Here is a 14,623-nt window from a genome sequence, read left to right on the forward strand (position 1 = left end):
ACATACACACACACACACATGCTCACACATTCAGGCATTGAAGTACCAGGGTTTGAACTCAGGGCCTCATGCTCTTCCTTAGCTTTTTTGCTCAAGGCTGGTGCCATACTACTTGATCCACAGCTTGACTACCAACTTCTGGCTGGAAAATTGGAGATAAGTCTTTTCTGCCTGAGCTGGCTTCAAACAATGACCCTTTGATCTCAGTTTCCCGAGTAGTTAGGGTTACAAGTGTGAGCCACAGGTGCCCAGCCAGATAATTGTATATTTAGTAAAGTATGTTTGTACATGTGTGTGTGGGGAGGGGGGGTGCTGGTCCTGAAGTTTGAACTGAGAGCCTGGGAGCCATCTTTGCACATTTTTTTTCTCAAAGCTAACACTCTACCCCTTGAGCTACAGCTCCATTTCCAGCTCTTTGGTGGTTAATTGGAGAAAAGAGTCTCGCAGACTTTCCTTTCCAGGCTGGCTGAGAACCATAATCCTCAGATCTCAGCCTTCTGAGGAACTAGGATTGCCAGCATAAGCCAGTACATAGTTAGCGAAAAAAATCCCTTAAATATGAGTTTTGCAAAACAAGATACCTTTCAAACAAGTGGTTCACATTCATTAACATACTTTAAGCAACAAAGAATGAAAACAGCAAGGAAACATGTGTAAATGTTCTCTTCCTCCTCTACCTTCTCTGAAACTCTAACCATGATTGCCATTTTGAAAACTGTTAACAGTGGTGAGAAAGCCAATTCAAACTTGCTAAACTAAACAAATGGAGTCACTGGAGGGTTATTGGCATCTACGATAGCAAATTAAGTATTTACCATGTTGTAGAGCCCATCCTATATATTGGCATTGCAAGTATTTTCCTAGTAACCAACTCCTTCCCAATACTGGCTAGAACAAATAGAAAAGTCACAGAGTTTTTGACTTGAATGAGACTAGACATATAATCTATCCTAATTCCTTTCCTGCTTTATAGGACTCTGTCAAATGTCCACCAGGCACTGTCCCTGGCTTCTTTTTGCTCAAGGCTAGCACTCTGCCACTTGAGCCATAGTGCCATTTCTGGCCGTTTTCTATATATGTGGTGCTGGGAATCGAACCCAGGGCTTCATGTATATGAGGCAAGCACTCTTGCTACTAGGCCATATTCCCAGCCCCCAGACTCCTTTTCCTTTCTACAGTATGGGCAGGATCAATGGTTGCTCGAAATTAAAAGCAGTATTAAATTTCAGTTTCTGAGAGGCCAAGTACACTTAGGAGGGCTGCAGCATAACTATAACAATCATCTCCTCTGTGTCTCACCCCTTGGCTTCACCTCTTTCAGGATACCCACAATTCCACAGCACACTCTGCTTAAACTGACCTCCCTGGCATGTTCTTTATTCTAGTGCTTTTCTGGTTCCTCCCAATTCTACCTAATCAAGGATGAGACAACAAGATGAACTCACCATACCCACAGAGAGGGAACAAGTGGATGAATGGCCCTAAAATCTCATAAACATTTACAGGACATCTGAATCCTGTGTCTCAATGGAAGTATGGGAGAAAAGCCATAAAAGATTGAGAGTATAGTTTCTTCACTAACACAAAATTACTATGTCTGCCCTCCCTCTTTCCCCACTAACTTTCTTGCAAGGAAGAAAATAAAACTGGGAATTCCACAGAGATTTGTCCTAATAGATATTTTAATGTGACACTGAAAATGAGCAGACGGCTTTCCTTTGGATATTTGCACTCAGCACTCCGATGTCATTTTTCTGCCTATCAAACGATTGCCTTCTTCAGCTGCTGGCACATTAGGTTAATGGCGCCATACTTCACCAAACAAAGACAGAGCCGAGTTGTCAAGCTCTTGTCTAGCATTGATTTGGGTGGGGGAGGAGGGTCATAGAAATACTCCAAACCCTCTGTTCAGTCTTGACAACTCATAGAAACAATTTTTGCACATATTGAATGACATTTTCTATGAAAAAGCACCGAATACTTAGGAGATAGGACAAGGCTGATTTTTAAACTGTTTCTGCCAAGTTGGAAAGCAGGATATCAGTACTGGAATTACTACATTTGTGGTAATAGTTGGGACATTTTACAAAGATGATACATTTCCCCCGTGCCAAAAAAAATCATTATGCCAGAGTACCAATGCTAAGGGGTCAGAAGATACATTGGCCCATAACAAAAAAAGCTAAATTAAAGAGTTCAATTAAAGACCAAGCCAGGAAAGTAATACTAATTACCTCCAGATCTGGACCAGTAGATACTTTGCTTTGATTTCACTAACTATGGGTTGTTGTGTTATCATGGTTCCCTCACCCTTTCATCCAGGCTAATTCCCTAATTTCTATTTGTTTCTAGTTCCTTCTTTCTGGGGATTGGTGAACTCAGCTTGGAACCTTTGCTCTGTGGGGAAACGGCAGTCACCAGTCAACATAGAGACCAGCCACATGATCTTTGACCCCTTTCTAACGCCCCTGCGCATCAACACTGGGGGCAGGAAGGTAAGCCAAGCCGCCATGCTGATGCTGTGGTGAATTGAGCAGAGGGTTGATGCTGTTTCTGAAAACTGATCCCCAGGCATCTGTCTCCGATGAGTTTGTCTTGCCACCTCAAAATGCAACCGATTTTAGGCTTGCTGCCAATGAATATAATTATGTCTAAAGTGTGCTTTTGCAACCTCCCTAAGTCAAACTCTAAAGCTTGTAATTACTATGTACCCCATGGAAGTTGCTTGAAGGCCTAGCCCCTGGGAACCCCATAAAGGTCAGAAAATACTTTGTCTTTCTTGCACTCCATGAGTGAGAAAAATGCTGTAAGATTCTTTCCTTGGCTTTCTTTTAATATCAATGAAGTGGGAAGATAAGAAAAAAAATTATGAAAAGTAAAATCAGACATTTATCATCTTGGGGAGAGGGAACAAACAAACAACCATCATCTTAGATGATTTATAAGAAAATCAATAATTAATCTTCCTAGGGTCATCTAGCTGGCTATGAATCCCCACTGTTTCCCAGAAGTGCTGAGCTGCTCTTTGTGATTCTCACACCTGCATTCTTCCTTAGCTCTCTTCCCTTTGGTATGAGCTCCCTCCTTAATTTGCAGAAGGGCGCAGTGCCCACAGGGGCTTCTCAGACCCCAAAGTTACTCTAGACAGCTCACTTCTATTTGGCCGCCTGTGTAGAATGTCCAAGGTGGAGAGGGGGTAAAAAAAAAAAACCCTCACACAGAAAATTGTATTTGAAGGTGATTCAGTCATTGTGAACTCAAGAGGAAATTCTTTTATGTACAAAAATATTATATTACTGCCACGGACGGGTTTTCCAGAGTTTGGGCCCCATGGACTCTGTTCAGTTTTCCTCATGGGAAGTCTGCTTTGTTTTAAAAATAGGGTTTGTGCCTCGATTTTTGTCTTTCTGATATGCCAGAATACATTTTCAACCACAGCACTATCACACACACGAACCTAATGACTCACTAAAAATTTGTTAGTGACTTTGCACTCAAGTCATAAGCAGATTTTAAGTAACATTGACTGTGAGCATGTGTCCATTTAGCTGTGACATACGTGCTAACTGTTTTAAATATGACTTGAGAAGCCTTTTTTTATTTGTAGAAAGGGCTTGTGTAGCTCATTTAGGTGATGGCTCTCATTCTATTGAAAACTCAGCTGTTCATGGTTATTGTTTCATTGGCAGTTTTATTTTTATAAACTCTAAAGGAATTTGATATAGTCTTATACATACTTTTCTTTAAAAAAAAGATAAGTCATTCAAAGTCATAAATATATCTGCATTTCTTGGTTAAGACTTAAGAAGTAAAAGTTGAAGTTTTGACCAAATATTCAATCATCTTTTCTTTCTTGGAGGAAATGATGATGGAGGGTGATAATTGTATTTGGGGCAGGGGGGAAAGTAATAAAAAAGAATCCCAAGGCAAGATGGGGCTCCATTCGGAATTCCTGAGTTCCAGAATTCACCCAAAAGGTGAGCAGCAAGGCTAAAGCACAGATGCCAGAGATAAGAGCAATGGGTTTGGGGTGCAAATGGAGAAGATGGCAGAAGTCAGGTCCTGAAATTGTGTTAAGGAACTGGATCACTTACCTAAGATATAATGTACATTTGAAGGATCTTTAAATAAAGGGTTCATTGAAGAATAAGATGGGAATGATGCCAAGCTAATTCAAATGTTGGATTTATATTCCATCTTCTACCAAACACCTTTAGAATAAGATGTTGATGTGAAAGAAAGAAATGCACTTCAAGACTGTTTTTCTCCAAAATGTACTGGGAAAGAAGAGACTAGGTAGCCTGTCACACCCATGTTGAAGTTGCTTCAGTAGGGGGGAATGTAAATGTCCTTTTAAAAAATCCTTCCAATACAGTAAAGTGTACCTGATCCAAATCAATTTGCAAAAGTATTGGACTTTGGGATTTGGGAAATGTTGATTTCTAAATATGCCAATATTGATATCTGGCACTGTTTGTGTTGTCTGAGATTTGAAGACCTGAGAACTGGCTGATGGCGACTTTTGCATATAAGAACAGGAGAAGCTAAAATGCAGACAGTAGCTGCCGAGAGTGCCTGATAATGAAATGCCTAAACTTTGTAGACAATCTCCAGATCCTGTTTGCAAGCTTTGTAAAGGTGATGTTTAATGAGTTGGAGAGTTGTTTTGGAAGTGATTCATGTTCTGAATTTAGTTTCTCACAGGTTTTTTTTTTCTTCTCACTTAAAGAAGTATACAACCAAAAAGGTTTTTTGTTTTTTTTTTCAATCACTTTGTTTAACAGGTGGCTTTATACAATTTAGGCAAGGCACCACATTTTGAAGTTTGTGACTGCCTGAGTGTTGACAGGTTAAATGCACCCCAGTAATATTGTGTTTTATGTCACAGTTTTACTCATGGACATTATCCATCCTGGCATTTAAATGTACCCAATTCACAAAACCATGAAACAGCTCTACCACAGACTCTTATTTAGGTTATCCTGTTTGTTTTAACATATTTGACCTGACACATGTCTCAGATAATGGAAGAAGTACTTTTCTTAGCACAGGTGAGAGCTGAAATTCAATCTCCACACAAGAACAATAGAGGAATAAAAAATAGATAAGAATCAAAATGCACTATGACTTGGATATAATAGAGTGCATTCATTTTTTATTACAATTGAGATTACTCTCATTTTTTAGTTGCATATTTTTCAATGCTCATTTTTTAGCCACGTTCTTTTTGTCATCTTGGAAGGGACTATGTTCTACATTGCTGTCTATATTTGACACATGACGCTCTTAAAGATACAACCATAAAATAATTGTAGTTTTATCATGAAAGTCCCCCTTAAAGTTGAACATAATTATTTATGAACATAATTATCTTGCCTGGAAACCAATCTCCCACCCTTTACCTTCTTAAACTTAACTTGTGCTATTCTAAATAGTTTGGAACTAACTAATCCCTGATAGATAAACCTACTCAATCAATCAACATTTACTTTTTAAATGTTGGTCTTTTAAAGACTCCCAATTTCGTTGTTACAGTGTATGGCCAGTTGCTGATAGAAGGCAGAAATACCTGTATCTGGAATTCTAAGAAAGAGACAGGTGGTAGAAATAATGACCTAGCCTAGTGACCTACTCAGAGATATAACAAGGAAAGAGATGGAGGCGATTGAACTTCAGGGATCCACGGAGTCATCTCAGTTGTCTCCTAGAAGCAGTGGCTCCCCAGGTATTCAGGTTTCTTTGCTTAGTGGAGTCCAGGATAATGCTGTCATCAGCTTCCATCTGAATTTTGCTCACTTAGAGCTTGCCTCTCAAGAAGAAATTCAATAAAGACACAGAACAATTGGGATTATTCATAGCAATTCCTGGTCCTGAAGGAATGAGAAGGAGTGGCTACCAGACCTAGGAAACTAGGTAGAGAGGACCTTTAGCAAGATAGACAGGCAGCCACTCAGCATGATGCAACTAAGGGATCAAGCTGGGCAATAAAGGTCCTGACCACGATCCCTTTCCCTTCCTCTTTCACCGGACTTTCTTTGCAAAGAAGTCAAAGGCTGAAGGGAGCCTGTTGATGAAGTCTACCTATGTATAGAATGAGGGGAAGTGACAAACGGATGACATGTGACACAAAGCAATGTAGGTGTATCTACCTGACCATTTCCACACTGCCCATAATATAAATATATATGTAATAACTTCTTCACTAAATATATAGTGTAATAAGTTCTATTACTATACAAATACGTGTGTGTGTGTATTGACTTCTACCTACCTACACTTCCCATAGCTGGGATTGTATGTATTCAACACTAGGCCTGGTTTATATGTGGGGTCTTGCTAATTTTTTGCCCCAGCTGGCCTCATATTATGATCTTCCTGACATCTGCCATGCAAGCCCATGAAATGACACATAGAAGCCAGCATGCCTGACATCCTACCTTTTGATTATCCACTCTCTGTGACACCCACTCCTCCTCAAAATTCTTTGGCTGACTGTGAGTTCTCTTCATTCTCTTTCTTAAGCAGTTTTCTTCTCTATTTCTTTTAGAATTTGAGCCTTGGTCCATAGTATAATTTACCCCTTACATTAGTAGTCTATTAAGATATTTTTCAGATTTTTGACTTTATATCCCTGAGGTTATCTGTGAGTTCTGGTTGATTGGGATTGAAACAAGATTGTCCTTGATTAGAAATAAAAAGGTTTGTGTGGAATTAGTCAAGTGTTACTATCATTCAAGTTTGAAAAAAATGATCTTAGGATGAATAATAACTTTGCTATAACTGAATCTGTCACTAAAACTCTTTTTCATGCATTGTACTTGTCATGAAACCATGAAATAAGTTGAAAATGAGGAATGGGAATTGCTTTTATATGTGAAATTTCACCCTGTCTCTATTTTCCAATTTTCCCATGAATCTCATAGCAAAATTTGTTTGACTGTAATTAACCATTGCTATTTATGGTATGACTACATCACAGTATTCCTAAACATTTTAGAGGTGGGCCATTTATGTTTCTCTAAAATATTTATGATCTTTTGGGGGAGGAAATATAGATTCACAGAAGTTCAATGGTAGCATCTGATTTAAAAAATTATTTGAAATAATACTGGCCTACATACTAAGGAACCTAAAATGATTAAGTGGCAGGTTGATCATTTGGGCACTAATTTCTGATGAGGTTAAGAAGTTGAAATGGATGGATTGGGCTTTATGAAAAGCTAGTATATGAACTGGAAATAGCAGCTAGGTAGGATGAAATACAGTGCACTAGAGGTCTTTGACCATAACATGACCCAACCCCTTGTATGGAAGATTAAAAGAAAAAGGTAAAGGCAGATCTGTATTGTCATCTAAATATTTACTCTGATGATGGTTTTATTAGATAACTGATATGAGACTTTCCTAGACCATTCTAAATGTCATTATTTGATCAAAATGCATTGTATTCATAAACCAATTTGTTCTGTGGCACCTCCTTTGTACAACTACTTAAAGATTATTTTAAAAATTAAACATAAATAAATAAAACTTATTTTTTTCTTTTTTTTTCACTTTTTTCCTTTATTGTCAAAGTGAAGTACAAAGGGGTTACAGTTTCATATGTAAGTTGAACTTATTAAACACCATGAGCCTTTTTAGATCAAAACTCTGCTGTGGAAGTGGGATATGTAATTTTCTTTTGACAGTCCTGGGGCTTGAACTCAGGGTTTGAACACTGTCCCTGAGCTTCTTTTACTCAAAGCTAGCACTCAACCACTTGAGCCACTGTTTCACTTCTGGTTTTTGCTGTTTATGTGGTGCTAAGGAATCAAACCCAGGACTTCATGCATGCTAGGCAAGCACTCTACCACTAGGCCACATTCCCAGCCCTGGGATACATAATTTTATGTAGAGCGGTAAGAGAAAGTAAAAGGTAGAATACAAGGAGGCACCAAATGAGAGCTTTGCCTTCATCCTTCCAGCTGGGAAAATCTCTGATCCTATATGAGCCAATGGTCATATGGGACATGGGAAATACATTTGCTGGAATGAGGATAGAAGGAGGATGGACACCCACACACACAACCATCCCCCAACCCCCCAAAGGACAAGTCCCCTCAAAGCACATCGAAGTTTCAGATAGAGGAATCTTTCTCCCTAAGTCTATTTTGTTCAAGTGGAACATGCAGGGCCAAATGAATATCACCAGGAAGGATTTTAATTACAAACAAAGTGAAGCCAAGGTAATTTTGTCTGTGCTTACAGCAGATCTTTCACAAGTTTCCATGGATAGCAATGGGCTACTAGAACTAGACAAAGTGGAAAGGACTAAGATGTTGTATGAAATCAGAAAAGAGACTGGGTACAGAGCATTGTGCTGTGGTATCCGGCTCCTCTGCCCTTGGGGAAGCTCAGATCTGGGCCAAGGATTGCTGCAGCTCACCATCTTGGCAGCTCCTTTTGATGTTTACCTCTTGACAGTACCCAGAAAAATCAGTACCTAGTCATTAAGCGAGTCTCCCAAGAAAACACCTGGCTGCTGGCTTTCACATTTTATAAATAGGTCTAATTCTCATTTGGTTCCTCTGGTGATTATTCAGGAAGACTCTGTTGGTTTTCTTTCCCGCTTCTTGCTCGTTCAGTCTCTCTGTTTCCCCTCCTTTTGCCTACCATTCCTCATATTTGTTCTCTTATCCTTGTCTCACTCTCTGGTCTTTGTCTCCAATCTCCTCTCTCCCTTCCATCTTTTCCAAATCTTTTTGACCTCCTTTCCTGTATGCCTGAGTATCTAATGCCAAGAAATCCATCTCCACTCTCCTTTGCATCAAGGCAGAATCAGTTCTCTTCTTTCACAGAACGTTTCAATAAACCCCAAAAGGTCAGCAGGTGTGTGACTTTGATGACAATGCATACGTAGGGGAAATTCAAGGTTTGGGGGTTGGTTTTTTTGTTGTTTTGTTTGTTTTGTTTGTTTTTGTCAGTTGTGAGACTTGAACTCTGGGCCTTGTGCTCATCAACTCAAGGCTCTACCACTTGAACCACAGGGTCACTTCCAGTTTTCTAGTGGTTAATTAGAGATAAGAGTTGTGGACTTTCCTGCCCAGGCTGGCTTTGAACCAAGATCCTCAGATTTCAGCTTCCTGAATAGTTAGGATGATAGGTGTGAGACACCAGCACCTAGCTTCAGGTTATTTAAGAACTGAGCAAAACTGGCATAAGAAAAGAAGAGAAAGGTTAACTCAAGATGCTTATAATTAATTTATAGGCAGATGAGTTTCTGAAAGGGAGATTGCCATATGAGCTAAGCAGAATACCACCTCATACCACTTTAGTTTCCTGGGTACATGATTCTGCAAGTCAAATTCATAGGTATTTTACCAACTAAATATTCTTCTAAAAAAATCAGCCACAGAAGTTTATTCACATGCAGTGTCTGCTTGCACCTCAACTCTCTTACTATCTTTCTAAATATAGAAAAGGAGAAAAAGGAAAGCCTTTGACCTAATATTTAGATATCTTCCTGCTGGCTTCATCTCTTTTAGCCTAGGATAAGTGGTTCCATCACAACCAAGAATGCACCAGAACCTCAGCCATGGCAGAACCCGTCACCTTCCCAAGAGGAGTTTGTAACCTTGATATTAAGGACTGGTCTCCCATTTGCACTTACTTCAGTTCATTTCTAAAGCAGCCTGACCATTTGACTGGATAAACCAGCCAAGCGGCTCCATGTGAGATTTCGAATGCTATTATAAGGATTTCATTGACTAGAAATGGGATCATTTGGGGCTGAAAATAAAAAAAATAAATAGGACTGGAGATGGTGGCTCATGCTTATAACCCCAGTTACACAGGAGGTAGAGATTAAGAAGCTTGTGTTCTACCGCTAATTCCAGGCAAAGATGTGAGACCTGCCTGAAAATAACTAACCACAAAAAGTTGGGGAAAGGCTTAATTTAAATGCCACAAATATCAATGGTGATGATATTAATAAATAAAATCAATAAACAATAACCTCACCACTTTGGAAAAAGTGATGTCATTTGATGGACTAAAGGAAATGCTCATTTTCTTCTCAGTTCACTTTCTAAGCAAAATAACTACATTAAAATGTTAAGAATCTATAAAATAAATACAACTTTGAGAGGCTAGATCATGGGAACATTGAATGACGATCAGAATTGACTTTTCCTATGAAAATGTAAACTGTCACATAGATGCAACTTTACTAACACTTCATGAAGGATTACCAATTACTAAAACATGTAATCCTCACTACTCAAGAGGCAGAGATCTGAGGATAATGGTTCAAAACCAGCTAAGGCAGGAAAGCCATAGAAACTTTGATCTCCAGTTAACCACCCCAAACCAGAAGTGTTGTGACTCAGGTGCATGTGTGTGATGTGACTCAAGTAGTAGAATACAATCCTTGAGCAAAAAAGCTAAAGGACAACACCCAGGCCCTGAGTTTAAGTCCCAGTACCAGCATACACACACATAAAATAAGAGAATAATTAAAACAACTGATCATCTCTTTACAGTAGCTTATATTTTCCACATGATTTTTGATCAATAGTGTGCTACAGACAAGCTCTAAACTGCAAATAATGTTAAGACTAGCCATTCTGTCTAATGTTTCTTTTGTGTACTAAACCTATTTCATATAGCAAGTCTATTCAGTTGGGCAGACATTTTTGTCAATATTTGACATTCCCTCCTAATGTTCCAAACAGATTATTTCCAATTTTTACTCTGATCTTATTCAAACCTTACAATTAATGTCAATAAAAAAATTCTGGCCCTTAGCCCTGAAACAGACATGCCATAACTCATACATAAAACATTCATATCTATCATATGGTGGAGTTTCATGAGGTCATTTTACTAAAAAACAAAAAATACATAAAGTTTACTTTGTTATATCCAATTTAAAAAAACTCAAACAAGTACATCTTATCTCCTTAAAATATTTTTGCCACTTTTATATCAAAAAACATTCTTCTCAGGCTGGGAATATGGCCTAGTGATAAGAGTGCCTGCCTCACGATACATGAAGCCCTGGGTTCTATTCCTCAGCACCTCATATACAGAAAAAGCCAGAAGTGGAGCTGTGGCTCAAGTGGTAGAATGCTAGCCTTGAGCAAAAAGAAGACAGGGACAGTGCTCAGGCCCTGAGTTCAAGCCCCAGGACTGTAAAAAAGAAAAAAAAGAAAAGATAAAAATGTCAAAAGTACAAAACTATTTGTTGAAAAAAATTCTCATCACTTCTAAAGAGCAGAGATTTAATTTTTATTTTCTTCTAAAATAATCAGAAAATATTTCTCTTTTAATTGAGGGAAGTCATTCTTCTTTTACTTTTTAGCCAAGTAGATTTTTTCACAGTTTTTGATTCATATTTATTTATACTTTTATTATCTTTAAGTAATTATACAAAGCATGCCATCTTACAAGGACCATGAATCTTGTTTAACATCATCCTTCCATCATTCTTCTCCATCTTTCCCAACCCCTTTATTCATTCCCTCAAGTTACCTGATTCCATTTCCACATTGAATATTAAGATGACATATTTTCCCACCCTTTCTCTCTCCATTCATCCCCTCCCCACTCTGACAACACATGTTATAGTTTCTTACATGCATTTAGTTGAATTGTCGATTAGTTGTTCAGGGGAGTTATGTTATGGGAATTATCCCCAGTGTATATCATACTTTATTCGTTTGTGTATATATGCAAACAATCCTTGTGTGTGTTTTCATATGTGTTTATAATTTAGACCTAAAGTCCACAAAGAGAGAAAACTCGTATTCTTTGTCTCTCTGTGTGTGACTTATTTTTGCTAATTTTTCAACATAAGCAATATGCATAACTCAGGCCATGAAGCAAAAACATGGGTACACATTATGTGAAGCGTGTTATTATTTAATGCTCAAATACTAGGTAAGCTGAATACAAAAATCAAAATCAACTCAGTGTCAGTTCTTAATTTATTCATTCAGAGCATATAAAATAGGATAGAACAAGATATGGGTGAAATTAGCTCAGAATAAGAATAGCATTCCTCAGTCTGATGCTGGCTTTTTTTCCCCCTTTCCTTTCCTTTCATATGGTGTCTATCTGTTTGTCTGTCTGTGTGCGCGTGCATGTGCGCACACACGCAGTGGGGTTTAAATTCAGGGCTTTATACTCTCACTTGGCATTTTCTCCCAATGCTAGCACTCTACCACTTGACCCACAGGTTCACGTCTAGCCTTTTTGTGGTTAATTGTAAATGATTCTCACATATTTTTCTACCTGGTATGGCTTCAAACTGTGATCCTCAGGTACTAGCCTCCTGAGTAACTAGGATTACAGGCATGAGCCATTATGATCAGATTCTCCATGTGATGCTTTTTAAGTCCTTACAGATGGATATGAGGGCTCTTGCTTCAAGACACGGCTTTCTGAATAAATGTTTTCTGGAGAAAACTGCATTGGGATATGAAAAGTGACCCAGAGGGAAAGCTCACCAATGACTTCATCCAGACTCCCCAATTTCACAAGGTTAGAGCCACAGTATTGCCAGCTTTGCCACACCCTCCACACCCAACGGCTTAGGGAACCAACCTCTCTACCTTCTATGTGAGATACTGACAGGAAGCATTTCCAGGCAAAAAAGTGGCTCTTACACAGTGGGAGGCTGGAGGAGTCAGTTTACACAAGCTTTCAGAGCCATCGTGTGCACCTCTTCCCATCTCTTCATTCAGAGACTTCAGGTTGTTAACTTGAAACACAACTGGTATATTGAAAGGAGAACTCAAATAGTGTGATTCCTTAGAAAGACAAAATCAACATTCAGCAAAGGAAAACACCAGGAAATGGGTACTTGAAAGGGGTGGAGTGAGGTCAGGGAGGAAGATAAATGAAGAGGAGAAGGAGGGAATGCAGCCAAGAATCCAGTGTATGTCCTACAAAATTATGAAGAATGAGGGAAGTGGTGGCTAGAGGAAGGAGAGGTGACAGTATTGAAAGGGTTGACACCGATCAGAATACATTGTATTAATAATTGCTTTGTTAAATGGCAACTCCTTTGCAGAACTACATAAAGACAATAATAAAAGGAAGGAAAAAATAAAACAATGTATTGGCAATTAGAAGAAAACATCAGGGTAGAAATTTTTCACCACAGAAAGCTGCAAATAGTGCACATCAGGATGGAGACTTTTCCAGTCAGATCTACCATAAGTCAACAGCAATTCCAAGAAGAAAGGTGAGTTGATTACAACCAACACTTCAGAAGCTAGGGAAAGAGGGCAGTGTGGGAAGGATTTGTGCAAATGCGTCAGCAATGTTTATTGTACCTGATGCTAAGAAAAGTTTTCAATTTGTTGTAAGTGTGCATATTGGAAGTGACTTCACGTGGCCATGGCTGGATCTCCTGAAGAAGGATGCAAATTACCTGTGCCCTGTATGCCCAGCTGCTATAACCTGCTTCACAGAGGGGTGCAGAGAGCATAACATTGATTGCATGAGACACTGACTTTCCTTCCCTTCATTTTAATTCTTCTTCTAATAAATCTTCTTTACTTGATTGCCTCCCACAAGCCATACTCCTCCTAATAACACCTTTGCAAAGGTGAAGTTGACTGTGTGTGTGGCTTTTGCTCAGTGCTTCAATTTCTTTATCTGTGGAAGCTTTTACTACACTGGAGCCTGGCCGTTCCTGGACTATTTAATTAATTACCTCTGCCCTCCCCACTGACTGTCCACTACACCACACACCAGCTCCTGGTCAGGGAGACTGTATTTCCAGCAGTGTAGCCTGCCATGCTACAGATTCAGGCTACGTACATGTTCAAAAGTCTGAAGCCAAGAGGCCAAGAGGAAGTTTTTAGGCCTTCACAAGCAATTGATCTTTCTGTGAAGCATTCCCTTTTAATGATTATTTCGCAGTTTCTGAATCTAAAGAGTAAAATGCTTAAAAAAAAAAAAAAGAAATCAGGATAGGAGTGAGGAAATAATCCTGCGCCAAGCAGTTTCCAGTCCATGCTGTTCAATCAATTCTAAGCATTACCAGCATTTTCCTCAAGAGTATAATATACGACAACTGCCAAGCTTTCCTTTGGCGATTACAAAAAAGGACAGATACTGGAGCGAGCCATATTTCAGCCCTGCAGGGATATAAAAAATGAACTGCTAAAAACGGCCCGGGAGGAATGAATAGCAATAAGACATCAATGTCATCTGTATACTGATTTGTGATGAATTTCCAAAAGGCTTAATGGTATGATGTTGTGATATATAAGGGGCTTCCTGAAAGTTAACAACTACAAGTCATCCTCTTGGAAGAATGTAATGGGGGGAAAGTGAGTGGTCCCAGAAAAATATATAAAAAAGTAACTAGAGTCATATCATCAAGCAGGTCAGTGTGTTTTATGTCGTTGTCCTCGATGATTAAAAATACAAGATTTAAAGGTTTGTAAAATGGGCAATTGTCAAATGTTATACAGACACCCAGGGTCACACATCTGGAAAGCCTTTTATTTGTGTTTTAATCGATTATGACCAATAATGGGGAAGAAAGAATATATTTGTGTTGATCAAAGTGAATTAGTAACAGCCAGAGTCCTCCTATGGAGGCCGTCAAGAGAGAGCAAGAAAATCT

General features: G+C 38.9%; 1 protein-coding gene across 1 annotated transcript in view; it reads left to right on the forward strand.

Moving 5' to 3' along the window:
* Nucleotides 1-14,623, forward strand: part of Ca10 (carbonic anhydrase 10) — a 443,665-nt gene that overhangs the window by 185,151 nt on the left and 243,891 nt on the right. The window contains exon 3 of the mRNA XM_048366537.1: nucleotides 2,353-2,495. Within this exon, the coding sequence (XP_048222494.1) occupies nucleotides 2,353-2,495 (143 nt within the window). The remainder of the gene's footprint in view (nucleotides 1-2,352; nucleotides 2,496-14,623) is intronic.

This window comes from Perognathus longimembris, chromosome 17 (assembly GCF_023159225.1).
Source record: "Perognathus longimembris pacificus isolate PPM17 chromosome 17, ASM2315922v1, whole genome shotgun sequence".
Classification (NCBI taxonomy): domain Eukaryota; kingdom Metazoa; phylum Chordata; class Mammalia; order Rodentia; family Heteromyidae; genus Perognathus; species Perognathus longimembris.